The following is a 10,948-nucleotide window of genomic DNA, read 5'->3' on the forward strand; positions in this document are numbered from 1 at the left end:
TGTCTGGCAATGTATGATGTCCTAGGTGATTTCTCCTTCCTCCTTTTCCTGGACACCTGTCTCATCTTTCCAGGTATTTTTGTTTGTATGTTGTTTCCTTAGGTCATCTTCCTGAGAAAGGGCGGCTGAGGTGCTATACAAGATGTTCGTGCTTCATGAACCCCAGAAGCTGCAGATTATGTATGAATCCCTGGAAAAGAGCATCCCTGAGTCCTTGAAGGTGAGACAGTAGGGAGAAATCTGGGAGAGTGGAGTAAAGTGTGGACGTATAGATTCAGGGTTCAGAACCTTTCTAGGCAGATGGAAATAGAAATCTAGAGTCAGATTCCCCCTGCAAGGATGATCTTAATACCCATATCAGACACCTACTTTTCTCCTTCTTCTTCCTCTTTCTCCTCCTCCTTCTCCTTTGGACTCTTAAACCTTGTTCGAATAAATTCTACTGCTATCTCTAGTGGATTTCCTTATCTGCTCCAGGCTATTGCAATATCCGCTTTTCTCCAGTATCACTAACTCACCTACACATGGTGATCAGAGTCATTTATCTGACACAAGTATGATCATACCACTCCCTTGTTTTAAACTTTCAGTCCAAAGCATAAAGTCCACACTCCTTAATTGTGAGGTTGATCACAAAATGTCCCAGCCTCTCCACTTCATCTCCCAACACATCCCTGCTATATACCACAGGCTACAACCACTAAGACTCTCAGAGCCCAACAGGTATGATACAATCGGCCACACCTTCAGGTACTCAAGCATACTTTTTCTCTCACCTGAAATCACTTGCCTTCCTGCTCTGTTTTGCCCGGAAAAGACTTGTCTATGAAGACCAAATTCCAATATTACTTCAGTAAGTTTCCCACCACTTCCTAGAAAGGTAATGCTTTTCTTCCTTGAGACCCCACAAAACCATGTACATGTGTCTATCAGAACACGTGTCCTATTACAATCACTGTGTACCTCTCCATGCTGCTATTCTTGAATGCAGTGGCCATGTCATACTCACCTTGAAATTCTCCACACTTGACACACAATAGGTGCCAAAAACTGGTATAGTATGAAGTGAAAAAAAATGGAATGAATTTTCAAAAAATGTCAGGGGAGCCAGTTCCTCTTGAATTAGCTATTTCCTTAGATTTTGTGGACCTTTCCTGTTTTGTTTGTTTGTTTTCTTGTTTGTTTGTTTTTGCAGCATACCCTCCAATGGATAGTTCAGTGAGCCATCCTAAAATCATTAGATCTATCCCCTTAAGTGATTCTAACTCCAGGCTTTATATCTCAAACTATGTCCAAGACCCTATTTCAAAGGAAAACATCATCCTCACCTCTTCATCTGTTGCTTTTGTAGGTATATGGTGCCATTTTCAACATTAAAAATAAAAACCCATTCAACATGGAGGTGCTGGTTGATGCCTGGCCAGATTATCAGATAGTCATTACTCAGCCTCAGAAAGTGGTAAGAGCACTAGCTACTGAATACCAAGCCAGTCATGCTCAGGATGTTCTCTGTATGGAAATAAGGGAACTGAAGCTGGGGCCTGAGGAGAAGAACCTTGGTACCCCTGATCCATATAGATTTTGGAAGGGCTGTTTGGAGAGAGGGGAGGATAGTGAAATAAGTCATGGGTATAGACCAAATAGCCAGTAATCCAGGGCTTGTAAATAACATTGGGATCCCATCTGGTCAATTCTTTTCCATTGAGATTCTAGTCACAGGCATATACCTCAAGATAGATGTTTGTAGCTGGAAATGGATAGGAAATGTTTTGCTTTCCCTGGGACTAAATGAATATAATCCAATAATATCTGAATCAGTGTTGGGTTTCAGATCTAAATGTGCCAAGTGACTAGTTATGTGACCTTGGGAAGACTGCTGCTTTCTTAGCTATAAAAGCAAAGTTGACAAAAATTCCTGTGTCAGAGGACTGTTAAACTATATATAAATCATGTACAGTTGACCCTTGAACAACACAGACATTAGGGACACCAACCCCCACACCATCAAAACTCTTTGTAGAATTCCTGAGTCTTCAAAAACTTAAAATACTAGTAGCCTTCTGTTGACCTGAAGCCTTACCAATAACATAAACAGTCTATTAACACATATTTAATAGGTTACATGGATTGTGTACTAGATTCTTACAATAAAGTAAGCTAGAGGAAAGAAACTGTTATTCAAATCCTAAGAGAAAATACATTTACAGCATTATACTGTATTTATTGAAAAGAATTTGCTTGAAAGTGGACCTGCACAGTTCAAAGCACTGTTGTTCAAGAGCCAACTATGTATTTAGTAAAAATGTCTTTCCCATCTTTCAGATTTGGGGGGTATAAGTAGTAGTGAATCCCTTCCATCCCAGGGTAGGGATATTTTAACCCCTCCTCCCACACTTCTCCATTTCCATAGTTATGAGGAGAATTAGAGCACAACTCACCTGTAACAACCCCTAGGGGAGTGTGAGCTGCAGAAGGTAAGCAGGAATGAGGGGCAGTGGGAGACTGGGCCCTCCACTCCAGGTGCTGCTGTGAGCTCTGGTGCGATTGCTCTTTCTAAAAGTCCTCTCTATTCACATGCACACCAAGAGCCAATCACCATGCCAGCTCCAGAGTGCTGAGTCAACATTAGCCTAGGCATGGCCTCCCCACAGACCCCAAGTCTTGACATCAACCCTGTTCCCTATATTTTGCTCCATAAGGTAGGCACTCTCTTTCAGTCCCTTAACACACCCTATTTCTGGCGCAACTTCCATCTCAGGCAATGGAGCTACTTACCCACCCTCCCAGAGCAGCTGTCTTCAGAGCACCATCTAAAACCAACCACCTTCAGTCTGTCAATAGTGATTTATTGCTCAAGGGATTCCAAGGCCATTTTCTGTCTGCATCTCTGGGAAAAGCAGAAGGTATTTTTTTTAAGATTTTATTTATTTATTTTATTTATTTATTTGTCAGAGGGGGAGCAGCAGGCAGAGGGAGAAGCAGGCTCCCCACCAAGCAAGAAGCCTGATGCGGGACTCTATCCCAGGACCCTGGGATCATGACCTGACCTGAAGGCAGATGCTTAACTTGCTGAGCCACCCACGCTTCCCAAAAACAGAGGGTATTAAATAATTGAGCCTCTAACACTCTTGGCATATGCAAAAACATTTTGTAAATTGTACTGCCATGTAAATATGATTAATATTTGTTATATCAGGAGATGAAAGATGACCTGGATCATTATACCAACACTTACCACATCTTCACCAAAGCTCCTGATAAGTTAAAGGAAGTCCTGGCATGCCCCCAGGTTATCAGTTGGGAACAACCTTTCCAGATCCAAGGTAACCAATGTGAGTTAAAAGGGAAAGACCCTTGGTTCTTTCACATTAGATGTGGAAGAGGGTATGCACTGCCTATTTTTCTCCTCTCTCCCGGTTGCCAAGAGAGTTTGGGAGAGGCAATAAGCAGCTTCAAAATCAGTGCAGGTGGATTACTTGAAGACCACACTCATGACACAAATACCAATGGAACCCAAGACATCAAGTGATAACCAGGTGGACTTGGTGGAGTCATTTATCATGCCCAAAATGGATGAAGATAGCAAGTGAGATTTTTTTTGTTTTGCTCCCCAAATTCGTGACAGCAAATCATTCAGTTGTCATAAGGGCCACACTCAGAAATGCACAATTTGACACTAAATTTTTCAGTACACAGTTGTAGGGGTAAAGGAGGAGAACTATATTAGCTGAGGTTTGCTGAGCAGGGGCAAGGTCTTCATTAGATGAGGTCCTTTCCATATATAACTCACTTAGTTCTCATAAGAGTCCTCCTGGGAGGGTACTGGATATCATGGTGACATTAGAGAATTTTTACTGAAATTATGCATTTCTTGCAAAAATATTACATGCTCTACAAAGTATACAAGTATTCAAAGTAAAAAGTGAAAGTTTGCTCACTTGGATTCCCCACAATCTTCCTGTCCAGGTGTAAATATTCTTTTTAAAAATTTTTTTATTTAAATTAAATTTAGTTAAGGTAGAGTGTATTTTAAGTTTCAGAGGTAGAATTTAGTGATTCATTAGTTGCATATGACACCCAGTGCTCATTCCATCAAGTGCCCTCCTTAATGCCCATCACCCGGTTACCCCTTCCCCCACCCACCACCCCTCCAGCAACCCTCAGTTTGTTTCCTATAGTTAAGAGTCTCGTGGTTTGCCTCCCTCTCTGTTTTAATCTTATTTATTTTTTCCTTCCCTTCTCCTATGTTCATGTTTTCTTTTTTAAATTCCACATATGAGTGAAATCATATGATAATTGTCTTTCTCTGACTTTTTCACTTAGCTCTCTAGTTCCATCCACATCCTTGCAAATGGCAAGATTTCATTCTTTTTGATAGCTGTGTAGGTGTAAATATTCTTAAAATTGGTGTGCCAACTTGCATTCCCACCAACAGTGTAAGAGGGTTCCCCTTTCTCCACAACCTCTCCAACATTTGTTGTTTCTTGCCCTGTCCATTTTTGCCATTCTAACTGGTGTAAGGTGGTATCTCAATGTGGTCTTGATTTGAATTTCCCTGATGGCTAATGATGATGAACATTTTTTCCTGTGTCTCTTAGCCATTTGTATGTCTTCTTCAGAGAAGTGTCTTTTCATGTCTTCTGCCCATTTTTTTACTTGATTATTTGTTTTTTGGGTGTTGAGTTTGAGAAGTTCTTTATAGATCTTGGATACCAGCCCTTTATCTGTAGTGTCATTTGCAAATATCTTCTCCCATTCTGTGGATTGCCTCTTTGTCTTGTTCCTTTGCTGTGCAGAAGCTTTTTATCTTGAGGAAGTCCCAAAAGTTCATTTTTGCTTTTGTTTTACTAGCTTTTGGAGATGGTACAGCTACTTTGGAAAACAGCATGGAGGTTCCTCAAAAAATTAAAAATAGAGCTACCCTATGACCCAGCAATTGCATTCCTGGGTATTTACCACAAAGACACAGATATAGTGAAAAGAAAGGCCATATGCACATAGGGTTATATCCCTCTTAATTATTTGGGAACATTTTGAAGCAGACAAAGAATTAGTAGTAGTTTTTTGTCCATCTGTTTCTTCTTCTAGGCTGTGGGATCCTCAAAGAAAGGATTGATGTCATATTTATTTTCTGCAATCCTGGTGTTTTGTAAATGTTGGCTGAATAAATACACATTCTTTTGTTGACAGGAAAGGAAGCTTTCAGAACATCTTGGACGCCTCCCACGTGGGGCTTGTGAATGAGCAGTGGAATTTTGGAAAAAATGGGAGGAGCTTGAAATATATTGAATGCTGCCTCAAGAATTTTCCAGGATTTGGTGTGCTGGGCCAGAGGGGGACACTATCTCTTGGACTGTGATGGAATAGTCTTGTGAGATGAGAATGGGTTACACTGTCCCCAAACCGAGACCAAGGCTACATGAAGAAAATTAGTTCTCACTTTATAAAGTATTTTATTCAGAAAAAAATGCCATTTAATTTCCATGTGTCAAAAGATAAAGAAAACCTTCAGCCACTGAGAAGTGTGGAGTTTAAGTCTGCTCCTTGTGGTTGGCATCAGTGGAAATGCACTCCTAGAAAATATTGTTGATTAGTGCCATTGTCCATTTCAAGCCTTTACGGTCAGTGAAAAAAATACCAGTTCAAACACAAGCGTTATAATTTATATTAGCACAAAAACATCCAATTGTTTGGGTTCTATGCATTACTTAACCCACCCTTGTATAATATTTTTTCCTCCTCCATATTATGGAAAAATGGAAGCTTGAACTTTTGGTGTTATGTTTTGCTTTTATGGTGACAGACCTCTTAGAATTAAAATCATCCAATGTCAATCATTAGTGCCAGGATAACCTTTTCAAAGCAATGTTTTCCTCTTTGAAGACTTCTTTCATGAAAGAATCGTACTTTTCCATGCTTCTGTGCTTGAAAATAAAAAGGCTGATTTGAAAAGTGTCTTCTCTGGTGTCCTCCCCTTCCTCTGACAAAATTTTCCAAAGGACCTCTCAAAAGCCCTCAGCCTTTGACCCTGGGTGCCCTCTCAAGAGTTTTGAGATACTCTACTGAATTAAATTATGTAGCCATTATTTAAAGTTTGGTTTTCTGAGTAGTTTTTTAAAAAGATTTATTTATTCATTTGAGAGAGAGAGGGAATGCAAGCAGTGGGAGAGGGGCAGGGGCAGAGGGAGAGGGAGAAGGAGAAACTCAAGTAGACTGCAATGAGAGTGGAGCCCAACCTGGGGCTCGGTTTTAGGACCCTGAGATCATGACCTCAGCTGAAACCAAGAGTTGGATGCCTAACCAACTGTGCCACCCAGGAACCCCCAAATAAGTAATTCCTTTACTTACAGTTAAAAACTCTGATTCTATAAGTCACATCTTAACAATATCTGTCTCTTCTTGTTGGTGCTTGTGAAAGGGGAAGGAAGGAAAAGAGGTATATTTTATAGAGGTCCACCTACCTTCCTGTGCTTAGCCAGCTGATTTCACAGTTCAGACAGAGGTGCTGAATAATGGAAGGACTTTTAGAACCAGAAAACAGCTGAGCCTTCTGGGAAAAGAGCCTCAAAGGTCATTCTGCCAACCTATCAATATTTTGGAGCTGTCTCTCTGAACATGGGATCCTGAGGGAGGGACTAAATTTCATACTCTGCTGCCAGAAGTTTGTGCAGATGGTGTATTTCACATCCTAGAACAGCCTGCAGCTTCTTGTCTTTACTCGGGGATCTCTGCAGAGACTCAGATTGACAGCTTTGCAGGTGAGAACAAAGGAAAATCATTGTTCTGGGACCCCTCATCTCTTTTTGCTTCCTCCACTCAAGTAGAATGAATCAAAATGCCACTGTTGGATGTGGATAAGAATTTCTGAACCCATTTGGGTTGAGAATTATGCCAGGCAAAAAGGAAGCTCTTCCATTTCAGAAACCTGTATCAGGCACCTACTGTGTATAGAGCAATACCCTAGTTCTGTGAGAAATTCTTGACAGTATAAAGTCAGGCTCTTGCTCTGAATTGAAAAAGAAATGTGAGGAGATTAGGGAGCCAGCTTTTGGTAGAGGGGAGACAATCTATCAGCCTCTAGAAGGAATATGCTGGTTTGGGTGACATATAACACAATTTAGAGACATATTATGTAAACATTATCTTATTGCATCCTCTAGTAATATTCTAAGGTAGTCAGATTTTTTTCCTTGGATAAATGATGACCAGGGAAATTAAGTGCCCTGCTTAAAGCTGCAAAGGGATGAGGTAGATTCTAGTAAGAGGACTACAATACAGATGAGATTAACTGTAAATTTAAAACCATAAAAAATGTAATTTTAAAAAGTCTTAGCTGTAACACTCCTATAATATTATTTGGTGTTTCCCTCTATATTTTCATATTTTTAAAATTTTATTTAAATTCAATTAATTAACATATAGTATATTATTAGTTTCAGAGGTAGAGTTTAGTGATTCATCAGCTGCGTATAACATCCAGTTCTTGTTACATCACGTGCCCTCCTTAATGCCCAGCACCCAGTCACCCCATCCCCCCACCCACCTCCCCTCCAGCAACCCTCAGTTTGTTTCCTATAGTTAAGTGTCTCTTGGTTTGTCTCCCTCTCTGATTTTGTCTTATTTTATTTTCTGATTAGAATTTATGTATTGTCATTTTCTGCTTTTTTTATGTTCATCTTAAGACTCCATCTAGCGGCATATATATCATAGCTTTCATGTTAATGGGTCTTAGAGTTGTAAAATAATAATAGTTCATTATTTCTTCTGTAAATTGTCTGAGATTGTGTCTAGTACTTCTCCATAAGTTAGTATTGCTTCAAAAAATTGTTCATAGAGCATTTTTCATTTGAATTGTTTTCTTTGGATAAATTCCAAATATTGGAAAGGTTTCATCAAAGGTTTCAAAGTGTCCTTTATAAGTCTTTGCCCATTATCAAAGCAGGCAACCACCAAAATGTGTCAGCTCCCTTGAATCTCCTATTTCAGTCAAATGTGTTTATTAAACATCATATTTGTGTTTTTAGTGTGTGTGTGCATGCATGTGCTGAAGGTTTTCAATATTACATCCCCAGTAATCTGGCATCAAATTCAACTTGGCTTCTTATTGTCATGTGACCTTTTTGTGAGATGCTTCTAGCTAATGTCAGATTAATCTTCAAAATATTATACTTCTACTGTCTTGATACCATCCAAGCTACGGCACAGCTGCATCTATTCTGGTCTGAGGCCTTTTTCAAGTTCCCATGCCCAGCACACAGTAGGTCTTCTGAGTCTTTACCCTTGGTAAGTGGAGTGACTAAATAGATGGTTATGTTAATACAAATACTTCATAAACCCAATCAGCTAACATTTATTGATTCTTTACTGTGTGTCAGATGGTGTAAAAACACTATGGAAAACAGTATGTGCGTTCCTCAAAAAATTAAAAATAGACAATTAACATATATATATGTATATATGTATATATATGTATATATGTATATATATATATACATATGTTATGAAATCACAATCTCCAAGAGATATCTGTACCCACAGGTTTACTGCAGCATTATAGACAATAACTAAGACATGGAAACAGCCTAAGTGTCCATAAATGGATGAATGGATACAGAAGTTGTGGTATACATACATGATGGAATATTATCCAGTCATGAGAAAGAAGGAAATCTTGCCATTTGTGACAACATGGACGGACCTTGAGGGCATTATGCCAAGTGGAAGAGGTCAGAGAAAGACAAATACTATATGATCTCACTTATGTACAGAATCTAATAAAGCCAAAGTGAAAGGAACAGAGAGTAGAATAGTGGTTGCTAGGAACTGGGAGTTGGAGGTAATGGGGAAATGTTGGTCAAATGGTACAAACTTCCAGTTATATGATAAATAAGTTCTGGGAATCTAATGTACAGCATGGTGATGATAATTAATATAATACTTGAAAGTTGCTAAAAGAGTAGATCTTAGATGTTCTCACAACAAAAACAGAGATAGTTATGTGATGTGATGGAGGTGTTAACATTATTGTGCCAAGCATTTCACAATGTATCTGTGTATCAAATAATCACATTGCACACATTAAACTCACACAATGTTAGTTTCAATTATATATCAGTAAAGCTGGGGAAAAAAGGAAAAAAAATACAATCATTGCCCTAGTGGTTCTGGTCAAGATCTCCCCTCAAATCATGAAGGGAATTCAAGGTTAAGTGAAGGGACTGCTTCACTGGCAGGAATCCAAATAACTGACAAGAACCTGGGGAAAAGGGAGCACATGTGAAAAAATCAAAACATTAATTTACCCAAGAATTTCCCACCATGTTAAAGCTGAGGCTCACAGGAATGGAAATCTTGTCAGTTCTTGCAGGCTCTGACCTTGGCAGATTGGATGTCCTATAGAAGACAGGTTCCTTCATTAGGGGGACAAACACCCTGGCTCAGAAGACAGAGAAGCTGAAAGCAAACCCAAGGGACAGTGAAGCACTTGCCAGCCCAGGCACAGCCTCATGTCATGAAGTTAGCAACTAAATGCCAGATGCTTCAACTCTGTCCTCCAAATCTCCCCTAGGAACCTCTCATGTGGCCACTGTAGCTGGAACCAGGCAAGGAAGGGAATTCCAGGAAAGGTAGTTCAGCCTAGCTGGGATGAGGCCTTACAAAACCGGTACAGTTAGTTCTCAATCAAGATTTATTGAGTGACTGAATAAGTGAATGGATGAATAGATCATTTTCAAAAGGAAGAACCCTAAGGCCATATGATCTATGAACAACTGAAAGGTCAGGCAGAGAAGAGCTATTCTTTTATAGAGAGGAGTAAGCAAAGCCCATGGAGTGTTTTTCTGCATGCCAATGATGGCTCAGGCTGAGGGTGGCTCAAAGTCCAGAGGCCGGTGTGGAGGGGAGATGCTTAATTAAAGTTTACACAACTGTTTTGATGGATCAGTGAGGATAAACAGTCAAATTAACCATTTATGAAGAGTGAACAGGGCTGGAAAATCCAATGTGGGGAAATGGGATGTAGAAGGGGCAGGACCAGTACAGCTCAGAGAACGTTCTACCCAAGTTTAGCCTATTCTTGGTAGGGGCTGTTAAGAAGGGGTTATATGCTGACTCAGTCTAGAGGAAGAAGAGAAATTTAACCAACATTTAGTTAACAAGCAGTTTGTTTTGATATATCATTGGATGACTCAGCTGTTAATCATTTATAAGGCAGAGATTGGGAATTTGGAGGGTCGGTGTCTGGCCTTGTCATAGGCAATAGGTAAGCAAGTGGGGCATCAGTGAGTCTTATTAAGGCAGGTGGGAGGAAGAAAGAGTCCTTGCATAAGCCCTTCCAGGAACACAAAGTAAATGGAGGGATTTCTTTAACCAGTGCTATTTTCCAGGATAACATTCCTACAATGTGGGTAAAACTCCACATTGTAAGTCCCTTAGATAATTGCATTTATTGAAATACATTTTGACCTCAGTCTTTTGGCCTGCTTTGGGAATTAGCTCTACAAATCTTGCTTTAATGATTTGAAGGTATTGTGGTTTTTTTTAAAGTTTTTATTTAAATTACAGTTAGTTAACATACGGTGTAATATTAGTTTCAGGTGTACAATATAGTGATTCAACACTTCCATACAACACCCGGTGCTCATCATAGTAAGTGCACCACTTAATTCCTATCACCTATTTCACCCATCCCCCTGCCCACCTCCCCTCTGGTAACCATCAATGTGTTCTCTATCGTTAAGACTCTGTTTCTTGGATTCTCTCTCTCTCTCTTTTTTCCCTTTGCTTGTTTGTTTTGTTTCTTAAATTTCATGAGTGAAATCATATGGTATTTGTCTTTCTCTGGTTTATTTCCCTTAGCATAATACTCTCTAGCTCCATCCATGTCATTGCAAATGGCAAGATGTCATTCTTTTTTTTTTTAATTTTTTTATTGTTATGTTAATCACCA

The 10,948-nt window shown here is 39.5% G+C and overlaps 2 protein-coding genes across 3 annotated transcripts in view; both read left to right on the forward strand.

The window, feature by feature from the left end:
• The first annotated feature begins 142 nt into the window (after positions 1-142).
• Positions 143-5,590, forward strand: GLYATL2 (glycine-N-acyltransferase like 2). The gene is given in 7 exon segments (XM_025878273.2): positions 143-220; positions 1,352-1,459; positions 3,197-3,374; positions 3,451-3,586; positions 5,191-5,321; positions 5,324-5,402; positions 5,404-5,590. Coding segments are annotated over 7 exon segments (897 nt in total).
• A 1,103-nt stretch (positions 5,591-6,693) lies between these two features.
• Positions 6,694-10,948, forward strand: part of LOC112829552 (glycine N-phenylacetyltransferase-like) — a 33,476-nt gene continuing 29,221 nt past the window's right edge. For both annotated transcript variants that reach the window (XM_025879218.2, XM_073904571.1), the window contains exon 1: positions 6,694-6,758. The gene's annotated coding sequence lies outside the window, so the exon portion shown is untranslated. The remainder of the gene's footprint in view (positions 6,759-10,948) is intronic.

The sequence above is a fragment of the Callorhinus ursinus genome, unplaced genomic scaffold (genome assembly GCF_003265705.2).
Source record: "Callorhinus ursinus isolate GAN/ISIS: 27379988/994484 unplaced genomic scaffold, GSC_fseal_2.0 scaffold21, whole genome shotgun sequence".
Lineage (NCBI taxonomy): Eukaryota > Metazoa > Chordata > Mammalia > Carnivora > Otariidae > Callorhinus > Callorhinus ursinus.